The 21,348-nt window shown below is 43.2% G+C and overlaps 1 protein-coding gene across 1 annotated transcript in view; it reads right to left on the bottom strand.

The window, feature by feature from the left end:
- Positions 1 to 20,180, bottom strand: part of Xrn1 (5'-3' exoribonuclease 1) — a 53,378-nt gene extending 33,198 nt beyond the window's left edge. The window contains exons 1-15 of the mRNA XM_090323359.1: positions 20,033 to 20,180; positions 14,951 to 15,183; positions 12,907 to 13,004; positions 11,195 to 11,304; positions 10,988 to 11,098; positions 9,370 to 9,452; positions 8,190 to 8,277; positions 7,938 to 8,106; positions 7,084 to 7,151; positions 6,389 to 6,526; positions 5,467 to 5,533; positions 5,158 to 5,263; positions 3,389 to 3,478; positions 1,394 to 1,550; positions 758 to 877 (exon numbers count right to left, since the gene is read on the bottom strand). Of these exons, the coding sequence (XP_090179485.1) occupies positions 758 to 877; positions 1,394 to 1,550; positions 3,389 to 3,478; positions 5,158 to 5,263; positions 5,467 to 5,533; positions 6,389 to 6,526; positions 7,084 to 7,151; positions 7,938 to 8,106; positions 8,190 to 8,277; positions 9,370 to 9,452; positions 10,988 to 11,098; positions 11,195 to 11,304; positions 12,907 to 13,004; positions 14,951 to 15,183; positions 20,033 to 20,107 (1,713 nt within the window). The 5' untranslated portion in view covers positions 20,108 to 20,180. The remainder of the gene's footprint in view (positions 1 to 757; positions 878 to 1,393; positions 1,551 to 3,388; positions 3,479 to 5,157; positions 5,264 to 5,466; positions 5,534 to 6,388; positions 6,527 to 7,083; positions 7,152 to 7,937; positions 8,107 to 8,189; positions 8,278 to 9,369; positions 9,453 to 10,987; positions 11,099 to 11,194; positions 11,305 to 12,906; positions 13,005 to 14,950; positions 15,184 to 20,032) is intronic.
- Positions 20,181 to 21,348: the final 1,168 nt, after the last annotated feature.

The following is a 21,348-nucleotide window of genomic DNA, read 5'->3' as shown; positions in this document are numbered from 1 at the left end:
CACAAGTCCTCAGTACCACATATATAGAAAAATTTGGAAGTGGTGCTGTGGCTCAAGAGCTAGAGCTCTAGCCTTGAGAAAGCCCAAGGACAGTGCTCCAGCCCTGAGATGAAGCCCAGGACTGGAAAAAAAAATAATGTCAGTGTTCATATGGAATGATGTGGGAACTGTAAAATGAAATTTGGAATTATCAGATTTCTTTGTATTTTTTTTCCCTGTGCTGGTACGGGGGCTGACTTCTTGCTGAGCCTTGCATTCTTGTTTGTGTTTTGCTCAAGGCTAGCACTTTACCACTTGAGCTACAGCTCTACTTTTGGCTCTCTGGTAGTTAGAAATGGGATCTTCAGGAGGCTAAGATTTAGAGCACCACAGTGTGAGGCTAATATAGATAAAAAGTTTATAAAAACTCCTCAACCAATTCCACCTATGTGAGATAGTGAGATCAGAAGGAACATGGTTTCGGATGATCCAAGACAAAAACAGTTCATGAGACTCCATCTCATAGGAAGAGGACAGCTACAAGATACATGCCTCTATCATCACTGCTATACCGGAAGCAATCAATCGAAGGACTGAGGTCTAGATGCAGGGCCAGGCCAAAGAAAGACTCCTACTTCACAATAAGCAGTGTAAAAGGGGCTGGAAGCGGTGTTCAATGGAAATGCACTAGCAAGCACAGGCCCGGAGTTCAAACTCCAGAACCAAAACAGCAAGCAAGTGAGCAAGCAAGCAATATCTAATTATTTCATGCACTGACCTCATCAATAAAAGGTATTAAAACCACAGCTTCCCATTCTTGTTGTTTTCCGTTTAGATCTGTTTTAAAATCAGGTGGGTAATATTCTATAATTGGTGAGTCTTCACTGGTCATCAAGTGCTGTGAAAACAAATAGAATTGAAATATAAGAACATTAATATAATTTTTTTATTAAATTATAAAGTATGTTTTTCTCACATTACATTTTAAAGAAAAGTAAATTTTTCTATGTAAGATATATTGTAATATACTCATTATGTTTTGATTTCCAACTAAAAGAATATTTTTTCCCTTTTTACTTGAAACAGGGTCCTTACTGTGTAGCTTAGGTAGTCTCAAACTCAAGATCTTCGATCTTTAAATGGATGGATAGCGATGACTTCTGACTCTGGCCTATTTTAGGGGATTTTCTTCCATGTACAGACAAGTTAAAGACATGCTTAAAGGTGCTAAAAATTAAGATGGTAGGGTCTGAGTAGTTTATGGAGTTCATTTGCCAACTTAAAAAAAAACCAGGAAACTACTTTTCAAGGGACTAGTTAAAGAAATCCTTTGAGTATGGGTACTATTGTTTCTAGGTTTGGAAAGGAACCATTAATATCAAAAGGAGCATAAAAGTTCAGTTGTAGAACCCACCTGGTAGCATGCAGGAAGCAGACCTTTGCTAGCTGCTGGGAGTACAGCGAGCAGCTGCTCAAACGGCTTGAATGGTTTTCCCAGTTCAAAGTGAATTTCAAGTGCACTGATATTGCGGATATCCGACAGAAAAGGTGCATAATGGTATGGGTAATACCTATGAAACACAGTGGACGCTCAACAACTGGAAGCTTCTTTTCAAACAATATATAAAAATAACTTCAAAGAAAAATCGAGTATTCCCCACAACTCTAACTCTGGAGTATAAGGCATTAGCAGTGCTCTGTTGTGTGGTTTTGGAGTAGGTGTGGTGGGGTCAGATGGGATCATGCTGGCTGTGGCCTGGGCACGCCTCTGAACCATCATCCTCCAGCTTCTGCCTCTGGAGCAATGGGACTGGGGGCATGCGCCAAAAGTTTGCCTTTGTAACGGTTCTTTAAATCCCCCAAATGTTGGGATTTAAAAGGGACTTGGCTCAAGTGGTAGGCCATGCCGAACCCCCATAAAGCCCGAACTTCAAAATTCCAGTATCGCCCCCACAACAACAAACAAAAATCCGCAAATGTTGACGGTGTGGAAAGTGGTTAGTAGTCAGGAGAATTTCAATCTGTCTTCTGGAGCAGAGTCTCTACGAAAGGGCTGGGAGCAGCTGAGTGCTCTGGGATAAGCTCTAATTAACTCACAAGGACAGGGAAGAAAAAGTGCAAGAACACGTACCTGTTACCAGTTAGCTTTTACCTTTAAGTATGCATGTCATGACAGTTACGATAAATGTTAGATCATGTTAAATTTTCTTTAGTATCTTATCTTCAGATATTAATATTTTTATGAAAATCTGAACACAATTTATGAAGTTTAATATATTAAGTATCTGAACCCAGGATACCAAAAAACGAAATGAAATAAGGCCCATCCCCCCCCAATTTATAATATGTAATTACTGCATTTGTTTCAAAAGGATGGAAAAGCTTAGGGTCAGAATGGCATATGTATTATTGTAAAATACAAGGATTTTGCAATCAGGTAGGCTTAGCTTTCAGTCTTTTTTTTTTTTTTTTGCCAGTCCTGGGGCTTCATCTCAGGGCCTGAGCACTGTCCTTGGGCTTTTTTCCTCAAGGCTAGCACTCTGCCACTTGAGCCACAGCACCATTTCTGGCTTTTTCCATGTATGCGGTGCTCAGGAATTGAACCCGGGTCTTCGTGCATGCTAGGCAAGCACTCTTACCACTAGGCCAAACTCCCAGCCCAGCTTTCAGTCTTCAGTTTATGATCTCAGAAAGATTATTTAAACTTTTTGGGACTTAATTTTGTCATTTGTAACAGGGAGAATAAATTTTTACTTTAATAGCTCTGAAGATTATATGGGAACATGCTTTCAAATGCCTGGCCTTACTGCCTAGTGATACAACAGGGATACAGGAATAACTCCCATTGTGCCTCGTAAAATATGGCAAATCAGGAATATATATATTTTTTAATAGATTGTTTTCTGGAGAGGCTCTGGACTTTTTTTTGGGGGGGGCAGTCTGAGGTTTGAAATTAGGGCCTGGGCACTGACTTGGACACTTTTTGCTCAAGGCTAGTGCTCTGTCACTTGAGCCACAGCACCACTTCTGGCTTTTTCTGAGTATGTGGTACCCAGGAATTGAACCCCAGGTGAGCTAACTAGGGTTCAAGCACACTAGGTGAGCACTCTACCACTAGGCTATGCTCCTGGCCCCTAACTTAATGATTTTAAAAACCCTTTTTTAAAGGCTGCTAGCAAGTGAAATCAAAATCAATGCCACATTATTTTTTTTATTGATTTGTACTGCTGAATGGTGCTCAGAAACAGCCTAGAATTGTTTGGAAACAAAACCAATCAAAGTTATACCATCCTCTGTATCTTCACTATGCTTTTGGACTCGGGATCACTATGCCAGCCCCATTTTTTTCAGCTCCCCTGATTCACTTGAATAGAGAGCAATGTTAACAGAGAACACAGTAACAGCTTACCAGCTCCACGACTGAACTCCATGGTAGTAGTAGTGCAAAATCCATTGGATTGCCTGAACATAGCACGCAGCTTGGGCCGCCAGGAAGTCGCTAAACAGGAAGGAGCCTTTCATTAGGCCAGCTTTAGAACGCCTGCTGACACCACATTTTGCCTTTGTATACATTTATTTAACCAATGAAGAAGCCACTTAAAACACAGAAAGCTGGGTGCCAGTGGCTCACTCCTGTAATCCTAACTACTCAGGAAGCTGAGATCTGAGGATCACAGTTCAAAGCCAGCCTGGGCACTAAAGACCATGACACTCTTATCTCCAATGAACCACCAGAAAACCCAAAAAGTGCTGCTGTGGCTCAAGTGGTAGAGTATGAGCCATGTCTAAAGAGCTCAGGGCCAGTGCCCAGGCCCAGAGTTCAAGACCCACAACTGACAAAAATAAAATAAAAAATAATATACTTAAAATCATAATAAAAATTTCCAAAATAGCTAAAATTCTGTATCATCAAATGACAGGTGTGTATTAAAAGTTTTTCTAAAAGATCATCAGAAGAGTGAAACCTAGCCTTCGGGTAATGGCCACTGCCCTGTAATTCTAGCTACTTGGGCGGCAGAGATTAGGAGAACTACAGCATGAAGGAAGCTACCGAGACCTAAACTCAAGTAAGAAGCCAGTGCTGGGTTACATGCATATAATCCCACCATGTGAGAGGCACAGGTGAAAGGGTTATAGTTCAAGATCAGTCCCAGGCAAAAATGTGAGACTCTACCTAAAATAACTAAGGGCCAGAAGGGATGGGGTGTGGCTTAAGTAGTAAGTAAGGTGCAAGGTCAATGCGTTCAAACGTCAATGCCAAACAAAAATAACTACAACCCTCTATGCATATTAAACCAGCCAATGTACTATATATCTTTAAAGCTGGATAGTTCAATGAAGTTTTCTATAAAATAGGCCTCTTGCTTAAACAGTAAAAATAGGTACAGGCAAGGGGTAGCTCAAACTCTTAATCCTAGCTACCTGGCAGTAAGAATCTTGGTTCATGGCCAGTCAGAGCAGAAAAGTTCTTGAAATTTCATCTTGACCACTGGCTGGTATGACATATACCTATAATTCCCACTGTTCCAGAGGCTGGGGTGAGAGGACTGCTTTAGTCTAGAAGTTCAATACAAGCATGGGCAAAACAAGACACTGTCTCAAAAAAAAAGCACCAGTGGCTCATGCATATGATTCAGCTACTCAGGAGGCAGATCTTAAAAAATAACCAGTAGAAAACAGAGCTGCTGGCATGGTTCCAGTGTTGAGTGCCAGTTATGAGCAAGTAAGCAGATCAAATGAAGCTCCCAGTATAACTGACTGATGGTAATAAAAATATGGGGAAAATTATGAAACCAATAAACTTCTCTGCTATTGTTTCCTCAACATTATGCTTTCTTTTCTGAAGAACTGTAATAATCTAGTTTTTTTCTCCTTTAAGGTGAAAGGACTAGCAAATATGTACTCAGACACTACATCAATCCCCATCTTTTGTCACCTAGTAAGTTCTTTTTTTTTTTTTGCCAGTCCTGGGCTTGAGCTCAGGGCCTGAGCACTGTCCTTGGGTTTTCTCAAGGCTAGAGCTCTACCACTTGAACCTCAGCACCACTTCTGGCTTTTTTCTATATATGTGGTACCGAGGAATTGAACCCGGGTCTTCGTGCATGCTAGGCAAGCACTTTAACCAGTAGGCCAAACTCCCAGCCCTAGTAAGTTCTTTTGTATTGTCTAAATACGTACTCAGACACTACATCAACCCCCATCTTGGTCATGTAGTAAGTTCTTTTGTATTGTCTAAATTCAGTTTCAAATAGGTCATCATCTTCAGTTTCATCCTCTAAATTATCTGTGAAAAAAGCCAGAAAAACAGTTACTGACAATTACAAGTATCTTAGTTTTCATCTAATGCTTTGATAAATGCCTGTCAAAGTAGATGCTTATAAGCTATTAAAGAAATCTGTCCAATCAATGCTATTGAATTAGAACTAATAAAGACAAGGCAAAGCCACAATTCTGTCAACATAACATACATACATAGTTTCTACTCACCCTTAGAAGCTGCGACTTCACCTTCATTTTTGTCTAAAGCAGCCCAACACGGGGAATTTTCCTTGTCCTATAAGAATTAGAAATTATCATAAAATGATTATTAAAGGAAAAAAGGGCATCTTACGGAGATCTCAGCCTCCATAGTTAGTTAGGATTACAGTGTGAGCAACTGGTGCCAGCTGTTGAAAGCGTAAGAAATGTTTTGCAGGGCACTAGTATGTTCTAATCAATTCTATCATTTATTCAGCAAATAGTGTTTATTAAATATTGCTGTATATAATTTTACTTATATATCATATCTAGAGAAAAAGAACACTGAAGTAATGTCCCAATATATTAAAATTGACATTTTAAAAACTATTATTTTTGGGGGAGGGGGTCATGGAGCTTGAACTTGGCCTGGGCACTGTCCCTGAGTTCTTTACCTCAAGGCTACCAGCCTACCCTTGGGCCTGGGCACTGTCCCTGAGAACTTCAGCTCAAGGCTACCGCCCTTTGATTTTTATTTTTCAAAATTATATACTTTGAAAATAATTGACTTACCCAAGGGTTATAATTCTAGCTTCTCAGGAGTCTGAGATCTGAGGTATAAGGTTCAAAGCCAGCCAAGGCAGACAAATCTGAGAGATTCTCATCTCCAATTAACCAGCAAAAGCCATAAGTGAAAGGATGGCTCAAGTGGTTGAGCACCAGAGTAATAGTTGAGCAAGAAGGAGAGGCCTTGAGCTCAAGCTCCAGTATAGGCACATGTGTATACATGTGCACGTGCACGCACGCACACACGCACACACACGCACACACACACACAATAAATAATGTCAGGCAACTTCAAAAACCATAAAAGAAAACTGATAAATAAGGAGTATCAGTTTTATCTTAAGAGCTAAAAAAATGGAAAGGATAAGTAAAAAAAAGCAGATACCTTTGACTTTTTCTTTTCCTTGTAGTCTTTGGCCTCTTCTGCTGCAATGCCTGCTGCTTCATTGAGGTACTTGTTACCAACTTTGCTTTCGAACCACTTCAGGTCCACAAAAACTTCACTGAAGTGTTCTCGATCAAACTGCAGAAAAATATTTAAGTCACTTTAAAATGAATCATGTAAGTATGGAAGAATCTAAGCCAACATTTTAACACAGATTATTTTTTGAGGCACAATAAATTGAACAATGCTACTTTTTTGGGGAGGCGGGAGTTGTGGGGCTTGAACTCTGGGTGGGGTGCTGTCCCTGAACTCTTCAGCTCAAGACTAGTGCTCTACCACTTGAGCTCCAGCACCACTTCCAGTTTTCTGGTGGTTTATTGGAGATAAGAGTCTCAGGTCCTTTGTGCTCGGGCTGGCTTTGAACTACGATCCTCAGCTCTAAGCCTTCTGAGTAGCCAGGATTATAGACATGAGACACCCACGCCCGGCACAATGTTACTTTTTTTATATACATGGCAATTTCATCTTTTACTCTGAAAATTAATAATGAAAAGCAAATAAAAAGGAAATCAATTTAGAAGAACTTATACACAATGAGCAATTAGAATAGACTTACAAAATATTTTTCTTCTGTTATTATGTAATCGATTACTAACCACTTATAGCTGGGACAGGAAAACAACTTAGTTACTTACATCTGACAGTTTCACTAAGTATTTTTCAAACCGAGGTAAATTGAGATGCCCGTTTTCATTAATATAACCTAAAAAAAAACAAAATCTAAGTTTGCATACAAGCTGACGTTATTTTTCATAGGCAATTTTATAAAACTCTCCCCATAAATGATTGAATGTTGACATTCTACTAATGAGAAACCACGAGGGGTTGGGCTACAAGTCTATAGAGTCTAGCTATAGACACTAGCTCCAGTTTCTATGAGCTTTATGTTTCTGTAATGGACAACATACAAGAACTGAAGGAAAATACAGGAGACCTCACATTCACATCATTATCCCACCACATTTCCAACACTGAGTAACAATGACTAAAGAGTCCTCAGCATCCATCCAGATGACTGCAGTTGATGTGCTAACTCAAGGAAAGGAGAAGCGAGGTGAGGCCGCGCAGTTCTTCACGGCAGGGGCAGGATGAGAGCTCTAGGCAAGCCAGGACCACAGAGTGAAATCCCATTTCAAACAAAACAACGAAGTCTTGCTACTTCCGTTGTCTTAGTCAGTGGCTACCATTGCTGCCAATTTTCCATTTTAACTGAAAATATTTTTCTTCCCAATAAATGCTCTATTCTGATAAATGGCCTGTTGGCCTCTTCAGGGAATGGAAGACGTAGATGAACTGTCAGTGAGCCAGGCTGCTGCACTCTGGCCACTGTCTTTCTTTGTAAACACTGAATGACAGCTGCTGTGCTCAGCACCTTGGACTAAAAGAAAACCCCAATATTCTAGCTGTGCAGACAATAATCTAGCAAAGTGGCATTTCGAGGATCAGCTGGTATTAAAGTAGCTTCAAGTGCATAATCAGTTTTTCTTACCTCCAAGTTCTGGCAGAATGGTAATGTACGTCCCATAAAGAAGAGGGAGTGCGTCATGATTAATATGTAAGTGAGGTAGATGAGGGATAAAGTCATTGCCAACAAGAAATCCCATCAAAATCCAATCATCTATAATTCTTTCAATATCATACTTAAATGTGATCTTTTCCTACGGGTGCATGGAGAGCAAAATAAAATTCAGTGGAAATTTATGCACACAAAACTTTGGCCTACGGCTATATGAATACTTACTTTTAATACTGAAAACTCATAGTCAATGTATTCTCTCATCAGAGACAAGTGTAGGAGGTGAAATGTGGTTTCTTCTGGTGCACATACTCTGTAATCAGAAAGATGATCAAAAACCAGACATTTGGAAAGCCCAGTTTGTGAAATACAGAACTTAAATCAAAATTATCACCAGGAAATATTTAAACCTTACTATTAAAATATGTAATTCTAAATTACAGGATAATACAAGGATAAAATGCAATCACAGCAGATGAAATACAATGAAGTTGAAAATAAATGGTTTCCATGATGTCATTTTATGAGGACTGTCAGAATTCAGAAGCCTTGCCTGGGGATGTAGCTCAGTGGTGGCCTAGTATGCAGGAAGCCCTGGGTTCCATTCCTCAGTACCACACACACCAGAAAAAATCAGAAGTGGCGCTGTGGCTCTCAAGTGGTAGAGTGCTAGCTTTGAGCAAAAGGAGCGATAGTGCCCAGGCCCTGAGTTCAACCCCCAGAACTGCCCCCCCACCCTGCCCCCCAAGAAAAAAAGAATCCAGAAGCCTTCAAAAATGAATAATGCATGTAAGAAGGTAATGTGGTCCAGGGTTCACTTAAAGCTACTCAGAAAGCATAAAGAATGGAAAATATACTTATTTTGGCTGGTTGGTTGTAGAGCCTGGACTCAGGAATTGGGTACTGTCCTGAAGCTTTTGTGCTCAAGACTGGTACTCACTCTACCATTTGGAGCCACTGAGCCACTTCCAGTTTTCAAGTGGTGCTTGGATTTAAGAGCCTCATAGATTCTCTTGCCTGGGTTGGCTTTGAACTACAACTCTCAGATCTCAGGCTCCTGTGTAGCTAAGCTCACAAGTCTGAGCCATCAGTGCCCAGTTGAGATTATGTATTTTTATATCTACAGCAATACAGTTCAGGGCCTTAACATGAGGCAATTTCATCTTTCTCTTAACTGGGCTGATCTATGCTTATGTTACTGTTCTGTCCTCCAAGGAAAAGATGGGGGAAATTTCCACATAATAATTTGCAGAAAAAGTATTTGATATTCATATTTTCATGGTAAATATAGTCATCAAATAAGACTGGAAGGTAATTTCCTTAATATGGCAACATTCCATGACTGGAAGAGCAGGGCCTCGGTTCAGTTCCGGTCTTCCTCCAGCCTGCCTGCTATAATATTCACCTCTGTGTTTTCTTGCCACCAAACCGAACCTCTTCCCGTAAGAGAGAGAAGTGCGCCTCGTGACTTGTTAATCCAAGCATGATCTACCAAAAAAGGATTAGAAAATGTTTTTGTGTTTAGTTCATCAAAGCAATTTACTAAAAAATATTCCTATATGGAGAATAAAGAAAGAAATTCGATACATAAAACAAAATATATTTGGGCTGGGAATGTGGTTTAGTGGTAGAGTGCTTGCCTAGCATGCATGAAGACCTGGGTTCAACTCCTCAGTACCATATACACAGAAAAGGCTGGAAGTGGTGCTGTTGCTCAAGTGGTAGAGTGCTAGCCTTGAGCACAGGCTCAGGAACAAAGCCCAGGCTGAGTCCATGCCCCAGGATTGGCAGAAAAAAAAAGTTAAATATGCAAATGTCAAAATATAAACATTTTCAGAGTATGAATGGAATAAAGTGATACTTTTATAAGGAAAAATGTTTTCTTCAGAATCGTATGACATTTATAACTCACACAATGTACTTTTCTATTATCTGCTCTAAAATCCCCAAAACCTTCTCTTGCTTTTCACAAAGTTTCACTTGCCATAAAGGTGTAAGTAAGGAAGCAGAGATAGCTTTTCTAGAATAACAGAAAATAGCATAACAACAGAAGATAGCATGATAAAAGAAGATGGGGGGGGAAAAAGGAAGATGGGGTTCTTCTGGAGGCCAGGGGGACTTCTAGTATATTAACTTAGAAAAGGCCACTTTCAGTTACTCTAATCCTCCACATAGGCACAAAAAAAATCGAGTGAAACATATTAGCCAAACACAATGCACATTGTTTATTTCAATCCTGACCTGATTCAAATAACAAACAAAATGAAATATTTATGAAGCAATTAGGAAATACTAAGTGTTTATACATATAGTAAGCAAAGACATTGTGGTTAATTATTAGAAAAACCTTCCTTAGCGAAACATTATGAAAACTTGTGTACATTAAATGACTTAAAGTCTGGAATTTCCTTCAATAACTCAGCATGATACAAGAGCAAGGGGATTGTTGAAAACTAACAGACGTATGCCACCTTACCTATTTTTACTTAGCTTAAAAACTTCCACATTAGGGCCGGGAGTTTGGCCTAGTGGTTAAAGTGCTTGCCTAGCATGTATGAAGACCCGGGTTCGATTCCTCAGTACCATATACATAGAAAAAAAGCCAGAAGTGGTGCTGAGGCTCAAGTGGTAGAGCTCTAGCCTTGAGAAAGTCCAAGGACAGTGCTCAGGCCCTGAGCTCAAGCCCAGGACTGGCAAAAAAAATAAAAAACTTCCACATTAAAAGTTAAAGGAATTTGTGGTATAGAGTCGTCAGACCAGAAAGCATGAAAACTCATGGGCCTGCCCCTCCACACACAGTACAGTCATCGCACTAGGATAGACAGGTCTGCACACTACATAGAGACCACTTAATCAAAAACTATGACAAAAAAAATTAAATTTCCTCAATTGTTTGAGAACTTTAGTAATAGCAAAAATAGTTATCAATATTTGTTAGTGTAGCCAATTAGCTTATTGCATAAAAACTAAGTCTCTCAGAAATTTACTTACAATGGTTTAACTATAATAAGGTTTATACTTACCAAGTCAGCATCTAAACCATAAAGACAGTGTCTGGTGTTTGGATCATGATCTGGCTTTGCTTTCTCGGATCTGATAAATTCCATGATTTTATGTTCTCCTTCTCCGGGAGTCTAAATACAATGTTAAAAAATGTTGGAATGCACTATGCTTCGGGATATTAAATAAACTTAATTTTAATATTCTTTAAGTAAAAAAAGATAAATAACCTCATGGCCTGAGAAGTAGATGGTAACTCCTTGCCATGACTTGTCTGTGGAAATTTTCATATTTACAAAATACTTCAGATGTTCATGCAACCTGGCCATGAACTCAGTCCCTATAAATGAAGTTTCAAAGGTTAATCTGACAAAAACACAAAAGCAAAGACAACACAGAATCATATCTAGATGTCTAGGAAATAGCTATACATAGGCTCTTTTAAGAAAGTGGAAAGCAGGCCGGGAGCTTGGCCTAGTGGTGGAGTGCTTGCCTAGAATGCATGAAGACCTGGGTTTGAGTCCTCGGTACTACATACATAGAAAAAAAATAGAAATGGTGCTAAGGCTCAAGTGGTAGAGCTCTAGCCTTGAGATAAAGAACCCAAGGACAGTGCTCAGGCCATGAGTCCATAGACCAGGACTGGCAAAAAAAAAAAAAAAAAAACCGGTGGAAAGCTCTCTTGCTTATCCTGAAAGCAGGTTATACTATATCATGGCCTAGCAAATATAACTATTTTAAATGATTTTAGTCATCTTAATTGAAGTCCAGGTGACAAAGGTAAAGTCATAGAATTTTACCATTCTCTAAGGATTAAGTTTCAAGTAGTTTTTTTTTCCTTCTTTTCTTTTCTTTTTTGGTGGTTGTAGGGCTTGAACTTGGGGCTTGGGCACTGTTCCCTGAGCTCTTCTACTCAAGTAGCAATCTACCACTTGAGCCACAGTGCCACTTTCTCCAAATAGTTTTACAGAAGGGCAGAATTTGAAAATAATAATCTCAACTTTCTACTTGCTGGATCTGGAAGTGTTATTATAAGGCATGGAGTTTTAAACAGAATGCCAACAATAACTATTATTGTTAATCTGTAATTGTTACTAATATTACTAATTTGAAAAATCATTAACCTGAAAACTGAACCTAAAATGATATTTTAGGAAAACTAAAATGAATAATAGTACTATATAGTTTTAAACTCTAATCAGAATAAAAGTGGTTATTAAATGGAGCAATGTGCTGAGTGTAAGATACTCAAAGAAGAAACTCACTAATCCTTGAAAGAGGAAGGACTATAATGATGCTTTGGAAGCTCATAACACATTACAGATAAAAGGTGTTTCCTATACATTCAGATTTACAGAAACCTGAGCTGCCCGTGAGTACTGAGCTCTGTGAAGAATGGGTTTCTTTTGTTGCTGTTGTTGGTTGTGGGGCCTGAACTCAGGGCCTGGGAGCTGTCCCTGAGCGGCTCTGGCAGAAGGCTAGCACGCTCACTACTTTGAGCCACAGTTCACTTCCAGTTTTCTGGTTTTAGCTGAAGAGTCTCATGGACTTCCCTGCCCAGGCTGGCTTTGAACCAGGATCCTTGGATCTCAGCCTCCTGAGTAGCTAGGATAATAGATGTGGGCCACTGGCCCTCGGCTTGAGTTTCTTATCTTGAAGCCACAGGTAGCTACGTCACACACAAAGCCTGCTTTATTTCAATAGTAGGAGATACCAGAACGCAAAGTCCAGTCAGCTCCTCAGGCCCAGCAATCTGTGTACCTGGGCCAGTTCCAGCTGCACTGGGCATCCTGTAGGACCACTTCCACCCAGTGTGGCCGCAACATTGCACGAGCACACACAGTATGAAAAATAACAAATGAGACCCTACAATTTTAAAAAAGCTAGAAAATAATAGTAATTAGTATTTTAATGCTTAGAATTGTTCTCTCAGTAAATGTACCTGGTGTGATGCAGTTGGAGTCGAATCTGGCCTCTGTAGGAAGAGTTTCTCCCTTTTCTATGGCCTTTTTTATTTTGTCTTCTGCTTCCTTGGCTGACCTTAAAACATAAGACAAAAAAAAAAGCTTAAACCTTCTTGGAAAAAAAAATAATAATAACTAAAATAACTAAAATAATAATCTATCAACTTTAAGGTTTAAAACTATAAAAGTCTGAAGTAATTATAATGGATAAAGATTCAGTTTAAGAAGTCTCCCCTTTTATCTAAATAATTGAGTTTTTCTTACAAGGACTATAGAAGTTGCACATTAAAAAAGTTAAAAAAAACATAGAATATTATAAACATTTCTTTTTTTTTTTTTTTTTGCCAGTCCTGGGCTTGAGCTCAGGGCCTGAGCACTGTCCTTGGACTTTCTCAAGGCTAGAGCTCTACCACTTGAGCCTCAGCACCACTTCCGGCTTTTTTCTATGTATGTGGTACCGAGGAATCAAACCCGGGTCTTCATGCATGCTAGGCAAGCACTTTAACCACTAGGCCAAACTCCCGGCCCCTATTATAAACATTTCTGAAGTACCTATTATCACAAATGCACAGTAATTTATTCCAGAAACAAGGTTAAAAACACTGTTCAGGGTCGGGAGTGTGGCCTAGTGGTAGAGTGCTTGCCTAGCATGCACGAAGACTCAAGTTCGATTCTTCAGTATCACATACATAGAAAAAAGCCTGAGGTGATGCTGAGGCTCAAGTAGTAGAGCTGTAGCCTTGAGAAAGTCCAAGGACAGTGCTCAGACCCTGGGCTCAAGCCCAGGACTGCCAAAAAAAAAAAAAAAAACAAACAAAAAACACTGTACAGTTTTATATGCTCATGATATATGCTATATTTAACTGTATTTAATAATCTTAAAAGGCAATTTTTCTTTTTCAGTATGTGATACTGAAGAAATTGAACCTGGGTATTTCGTGCCTGCTAGGCAAGCACTCTACCACTAGGCCAAGCTCCCGGCCCCAGTTTGTGTAATCTTGAATGTCAATGATCTGTAAGATTATATGTAATTGAAATTGTAAAATTATTACATCTTTTGTGCTTCTTCTTAAAAATAGTTACACAAAAGTCTAGGCACTGGAGGCTCATGCACAGAGTTCTAATGACTCAGGAGGCAGAAATGTGAGAACATGGTTCAGAACTACGCTGGCCAGGAAAGCCCATCAGACTCTTATCTCCAATGAACCACCAGAAAACTGGGAGTGTCGCTGTGGCTCAAGTGGTAGAGTGCAAGCCTTCAGAGAAAAAGCTTAAGATACCTGAGGTCAGGCCTTGAGTTCAAGCACTACACCAAAAAAAAAAAAAAAAAAAAAGTCTAATAAATTACAGCAGTTGCCAAGACAATCTCTTTTTTAAGGCAAAGGATTTACTAGAAAGAACATGGGCTTCAGGGTCTCAGAGACTGAATGGAAATTCAATTCCTGCCTTTTTTTTGGGGGGGAGGGGTCATGGGGTTTAAACTCTGGGCCTGGGCACTGTCCCTGAGCTCTGGGTCAGCTCAAGCCTAGTGCTCTACCACTTGAGCCACAGCATCACTTCCAGTTTTCTGGCGGTTCATTGGAGATAAGAGTCTCATGGACTTTTGTGCCAGGACTGGCTTTGAACTGTGATCCTGAAATCTCAGCCTCCTGAGTAGCTGGGATGACAGGCGTGACCCACTGCGCCCAGGCCTGCCTGACTCGTGAAACCACCCCAGCATGCCAAGTGTGATGCAGTCAACAAGCTCAACTCTGCACTTTCTACTGTCTCACTATGCCCCAATTCACATGTGTAATGAGCTTCCTGAGACCTCTGCAAGACGACAAAGACTTGGATGATACCCACTCGCTGGGAATCTCTGTAACGTATTCATTCCCCTTTTCCCTCCCTTGATTGAACAACTGTATGACAAAGTTTTGAACTATAACTCTGCAAATCATCAAAGAGAAGTTTCAGACCTCATTTGAATTTCTAACTAGTTACAGACACGCTGCATTATGCCGGTGGCTTTGAACGTTCTACCTGAAGCGCCTCCCACGCTGCTGATTCATTTTTGCTCGAGGAGCCACACCATCAACAGCCATAAAAAACACTTTCCTAGGCTTAATAATTCGAAACAACACTTCCAAGTAGTGGAAAATATCAGTAAAGATTTTATCATCTGAAATCCTGAAGTGAACGTCATCATCATTAGGATGGGAGCACTGATGTATAATTCCGTTCATATCCAGGTACAAGTTGTCAAATTCTGGAATCTTAAAAGACAAAAGAAACACACTCAGATCATGAACTATAAAACCACGGGTATTTTTTGTGCCTGGGAAAGTGACTTAAAAGACTAGACTACATGGGCCAGGAGTTTGGCCTAGTGGTTAAAGTGCTTGCCTAGCATGTGTGAAGACTCGGGTTCGATTCCTCGGTACCACATACATAGAAAAAAGCCAGAAGTGGTGCTGAGGCTCAACTGGTAGAGCTCTAGCCTTGAGAAAACCCAAGGACAGTGCTCAGGCCCTGAGCTCAAGCCCAGGACTGGCAAAAAGAAAAAAAAAGCAGTTAAAAAAAAAGACTAGACTACAGGATTATGACATTCTTATTATAAAGTGTATGAACAAGTGGTTTTGGTCTATATCCAATCATCTGCTCACTCCTTTGGGGCCAATTTTTCTCAATGATTTAAGAGTAATGAAAGAACAAATTGCTGGGTGCAGTGGCTCATGCCTATAATCCTAGCTACACAGGAGGCTGAGATCTGAAGATCCAGGTTCAAAGCCAGCCTGGGCACTAAAGTCTGTGAGACTCTTAGCTCCAACTAACCACTAGAAAACCAAAAGTGGGGCTGAGGCTCCAGGGATAGTAGCCTTGACCTAGAGCAGTAGCCTTGACCTAGAGCTCAGGAACAGTGCCCAGGCCCAGAGTTCAAGCCCTACAACTGACCAAAAAAAAAAAAAAAAAAGCTGGAACCAAAAGTATGACTCAAGTGGTAGGGGGGAAACATACTGCCAGCTATAAGTGGAAAAGCAGAGCTAAAGTACAGGGCCCTGAATTTGAGCACCTAGTACTGTAAAAAAGAAAATGCTGCGCCCAGGCCCAGAGTTCAAGCCCCATGACCAAAAGAAAAAAAAAAAATTAATCCAGAAAATACTATAGATAAACTGAATTAAATCTTCATTGGGCTAGGCCTGGAGCATGACCTAGTTGTAGAGTGCTTGCCTAGCATGCACAAAGCTGTATATTTGATTCCTTGGTACTACATACAGAAAAAAGCCAGAAGTGGTACTGTGGCTCAAGCGGTAGAGTGCTAGCCTTGAGAAAGCCCAAAGACAGTGCCCAGGCCCTGAGTTCAAGCTCCAGGACTGCCCCCCCCCCCCGCCGCCGCCAAAATTCATCGGACTAAATGTTTATGTTCACTGTCTCAATTATAATAGCTTTAAAGATATTTAGCACTCCAATAATAAACTAATCAAAAAACGCTGAAGTGGCACTGTGGCTCAAGTGGTAAAGTGCTAGCTTTGAGGAAAAGAAGATTAGAAAACAGCGCCCAGGCCCTGATGTCAAGCCCCAAGACTGGCAAAATAAACCACAGATGATGCAGGTAATTGTTAAAGCACCTGATCCTTTTGCCTTGAGCAAAAAAACCAAGGGAGACCCCAGGCCCTGAGTTCAAGCCCCAGTAGCTCACATATATATAAAAGGGTAGACAGATGAACTGCCCACAGAACACCAAATACTTCAAAATGGAAAATTCTACTTGTATTCTCCAAAATTTGAACATTCTGGTTTCACTAAGATGCATGTTAGAACAAACATGGTTAAGATAGAAAATTCTGTTATGTCCTTTTTAACTTTTTTTTTTTCTCTCAGTAGTGGGGCTTGAACTCTGGGCCTGGGCGCTATCCCTGAGCTCTTCAGCTTAGGACCTCCTGCCCTACCCCTTGAGCCACAGCGTCACATCAGGTTTTCTAATGGTTTAACCGACTTCAGCCGTGGGCTTAGCTAGGATTACAGGCGTGAGTCACTGGCACCAGCTTATAACTTCTTTTAAGAGTGCAACAGTACAATATTTCACATGGTAATCTCAAAACTGCTAAGTATTATGGACACAATAAAGTGTCCAGCATAACAGCAGGTACACAGTCCATCTAGGACGTCGATATTAGCCTTCTATGCAATGTAGCCTGCATGTAACAATTCTGGGAAACAATCTTTTTGTGATCTTTCTTTTTTCATGTACAAAAACAAAATACTATGTCTGCTCATTGTACTCTGATCCCCAGTATCAGAAATACTATATCACAAGGGTTTTTTGTAACTGTTGTATGGGTTTTAGACACTGCTGTCTAGTTTCTCTTTCTATTTTCCTTGGAGGATTAAGATACTGAAGAATGCAGTACAGCCACCATTACCACGGTGGTCCCCCGTCCCCCAATCCATTCTATCCCACCTAGGGTCTAGCTTGGAAACCACTGAGAATGACTAGGGAACTGCCATCTTTACTGCTTCAGGGACTTGCTAGTGGTCCTTTGTTTCTTTTTCATCAAACACTTTGGTCTATCAAGCTTTCATTTAGTACCTATTTTACTACCATACAGCAATAGTGCAAGGGGGTTTTATTTTAATAATCCATTAGATGAATATGAGACAGACCAAATTATAAGGCTTATTGTGGTGCTTTTAAATTCTCAGTTTTTACCTGCAATGAAACATTCATAAGACATACTGGTACTGTCCATATCAGAAACCTGCCTTAAACAAATTATTTTTGCTTTTCAGTACCAAAATTCCCCAGAATAGAGAGTATTCAAGATACTTTCACCAAACCAAATTGTGCCAAAGAAAGTACAGAATAAAAAAATTCATTTTGGCCAGTTCTGGGGCTTGAACTCAGGGACTAGACCCTATCCCTAAGCTTTTTTGTTCAAGACTAGTGCTCTACCATTGAGCCACAACCCCCCTTTGGCTCTTTTGTTAGTCTACTGGAGATGAGTCTTACGGATTTTCCTGCCAGGGCTGGCTTTGAACTACCTTCCTCAGATCTCAGCCTTCTAAGTAGCTAGGATTACTGGGGTGAGCTATTAGTCCCAGACTTCATTCTGGAATTTTTTTTTTTAAACTTTAACTAATTAAACTGGAATCTACCAAAAAAAAGGTTTTTTTTGGTTTACCTTTGTACTTATTAGTACTTAAACACAGATTAAACCACAATGTAATCAATTGCAAGAAATACAATCAGTTATATAAATTTCAGTAATCTCTTGTCTCTAAACACAAAATGCAAAAATGTATTAAATGTGGCAAACACTAACTACAACTCCTTTTGCATTTCATTTCCCCAGTTTAAGTATATACATTTTTAAGATCCATAAACAGCTCTGGGCTACCAATAAAACTAGCATTATTATTATTATTATTATTATTTCCATTAGTAATGCCTCACCCATTCCTCCTCACCCCAGTTTGGGAAAGAGATCTCAGCTTGTCTTTGAGTAACACAACTGCATCAAAGGCACCCTAACTAAGAACTACCAGAGAGGGTGAAGGGCGGGGAGCTAGGTGGTGAGATAGGGAAGGAAACAGGACTGGACAGTGCTTAGTAGGGGGGGGCTGTCATCCGTCCGCAGGTCTGGGGTCTAGGGGGGTGGGCTTTGTCCACAGGTCTGGGGTCTGGGGGGGTGGGCTTGTGTCCACAGATCTGGGGTCTGGGGGTGTGGGCTGTGTCCACAGGTCTGGGGTCTGGAGGGGGGGTCTGTGCTCTGCCCACAGGTCTGGGGTCTGGGGGGATGGGCTGTGCTCTGCCCACAGGTCTGGGGTCTGGGGGGTGGGTCTGTGTCCACAGGTCTGGGGTCTGGGGGGGTAGGCTGTGGTCTGCCCACAGGTCTGGGGTCTGGAAGGGTGGGCTGTGTCCACAGGTCTGGGGTCTGGGGTCTGGAGGGGTGGGCTGTGTCCACAGGTCTGGGTTCTGGAGGGGTGGGCTGTGTCCACAGGTCTGGGGTCTGGAGGAGTGGGCTGTGTCCACAGGTCTGGGGTCTGGGGGGGTGGGCTGTGTCCACAGGTCTGGGGTCTGGGGGGGTGGGCTGTGTCCACAGGTCTGGAGTCTGGAGGGGGGGGCTGTGCTCTGCCCACAGGTCTGGAGTCTGTATGGGGGGGCTGTGTCCACAGGTCTGGGGTCTGGGGGTGGCGGGCTGTGCTCTGTCCACAGGTCTGGGGTCTGGATGGGGGGGCTGTGCTCTCTCCACAGGTCTGGGGTCTGGGGGTGGCGGGCTGTGCTCTGTCCACAGGTCTGGGGTCTGGATGGGGGGGCTGTGCTCTCTCCACAGGTCTGGGGTCTGGGGGTGGCGGGCTGTGTCCACAGGTCTGGAGTCTGTATGGGGGGGCTGTGCTCTCTCCACAGGTCTGGGGTCTGGAGGGGGGGCTGTGCTCTCTCCACAGGTCTGGGGTCTGGGGGTGGCGGGCTGTGCTCTGTCCACAGGTCTGGGGTCTGGATGGGGGGGCTGTGCTCTCTCCACAGGTCTGGGGTCTGGGGGTGGCGGGCTGTGTCCACAGGTCTGGAGTCTGTATGGGGGGGCTGTGCTCTCTCCACAGGTCTGGGGTCTGGAGGGGGGGCTGTGCTCTCTCCACAGGTCTGGGGTCTGGGGGTGGCGGGCTGTGCTCTGTCCACAGGTCTGGGGTCTGGATGGGGGGGCTGTGCTCTCTCCACAGGTCTGGGGTCTGGGGGTGGCGGGCTGTGCTCTGTCCACAGGTCTGGGGTCTGGATGGGGGGGCTGTGCTCTCTCCACAGGTCTGGGGTCTGGGGGTGGCGGGCTGTGTCCACAGGTCTGGAGTCTGTATGGGGGGGCTGTGCTCTCTCCACAGGTCTGGGGTCTGGGGGTGGCGGGCTGTGCTCTGCCCACAGGTCCGGGGCCAGCGCCCCGCAGGGAAAGGCCACTTGTGGCACCAGGGAAGGGAAGGAAGACGTGAGGGCCGTGGCCGCGGAGGAGGCCGGCTCCGGCGGCCGGGAGCCGCCCGCCCCGCCCGGCCCCCACGTCGGGCGGCGTCGCGTCGCGCAGGCCCGGGTGGCCCGGAGAGGCCGCGGGGCCGCCCGCCCCCCGCCCGCCTTCGCTCACGCACCTGGTGCTCCTTCACCACCTCGCTGAGGCAGGGGTACCGCTCCGAGATCCATCGGTAGAACTTGGGGACCCCCATGGCCGCCGTCAGCCCCAATTCCAGTCAGGACTAAACCGAAACCGGACGCCCCAGCCGTCGCCGCGCCGATGACAACACGCCGCCCGGCGGACCATAGAGAGCGGGCGCCCGCGCCTAGAGCGCCGCGCCGGAGGCGGGGCGAGGGCGGGGCTCCGGCGGGCCCCGCCCCCTCCGGCCCCGCCCCGCCCCCGCCGGCCCCGCCCCCAGCGCTGACATCAAGGCGAGGGCAGGGAAGCCGGGACGCGCGCGGGCCGCACGACTGCTGGGCGATCTTCCCAGGACAACGTGCTCCGGCCGCGGGGCTTGAACTCTGGGCCTGGCTACCGCCCGACCCCTGGAGCCACCGCCCCACTTCTGGCTCTCTGGTGATGATCTGGAGTCTCAGGGACTTTAGTGCCCGGCCTGGCTGGGAAGCTTGGTCCCCAGACCTCAGGCTCCCGAGAAGCAAGGATTACAGGAGTGAGCCACCGTGCCAGGCTCCAAAAGCAACTCACAATGATGTCAAGTGCTTGTTCGAATGATGTTCCACTTCATCTCCATCTCCCATAAGAAAAACTCAGAAAAACAAGCTAGGCCATTAAAAATGGTTACATTTAAAAACCTCACGGCGGGGCCGGGAGTTTGGCCTAGTGGTGGGGCGCTCGCCTAGCATGCACCGAGCCCCGAGTTCCATACATACATAGAAAAGCCAGAAGGGGTGCTGTGACTCAAGGGGCAGAGCTCTAGCCTTGAAAAAGCCCAAGGACAGTGCTCAGGCCCTGAGTTCAAACCCCAGGACTGGCAAAAAAAAAAAAAAACAAACTTATGGGATTTTAGGTATGAGCTACGCCTATAAGGAAGTGTCTTTAAAATCAATGTTGGAGGCGGGGTTGTGGGCAGAGTGCTTGCCTAGCTTGTTGCACTTGCTTGCTACCAAGTTTGATCTCCAGCAAGTTCGAGCTCTTCAGCTCAAGGCTACAGCCCTACCCCACAGTCCCACTTCCGGTTTCCTGGTGATCAATTGGACATAAGAGTCTCACTGACTTTTTAGTGCCCGGGCTGGCTTTGAACCTCAATCCTCAGATCTCAGCCTGAGTAGCTGGGATTACAGGTGTGAGCCACTGCACCTGGCTCTCACTTTTTTTTTAAGCCCCAAGAACACACAATGCTTCGTTTTTCCAGCCAGAATACACAGTGTGAACCTGGAGTCAATGTCTCATGCCTGTAATTCTTCAGCCCTGGAGGATCATGATTCTAAGCCA

The sequence above is a fragment of the Megascapheus bottae genome, chromosome 32 (genome assembly GCF_031878675.1).
Source record: "Megascapheus bottae isolate mThoBot1 chromosome 32, mThoBot2.hap1, whole genome shotgun sequence".
Classification (NCBI taxonomy): domain Eukaryota; kingdom Metazoa; phylum Chordata; class Mammalia; order Rodentia; family Geomyidae; genus Megascapheus; species Megascapheus bottae.
The sequence above is the reverse complement of the archived record's forward strand: the minus strand, read 5'-3'. Positions and strand labels throughout refer to the sequence as shown.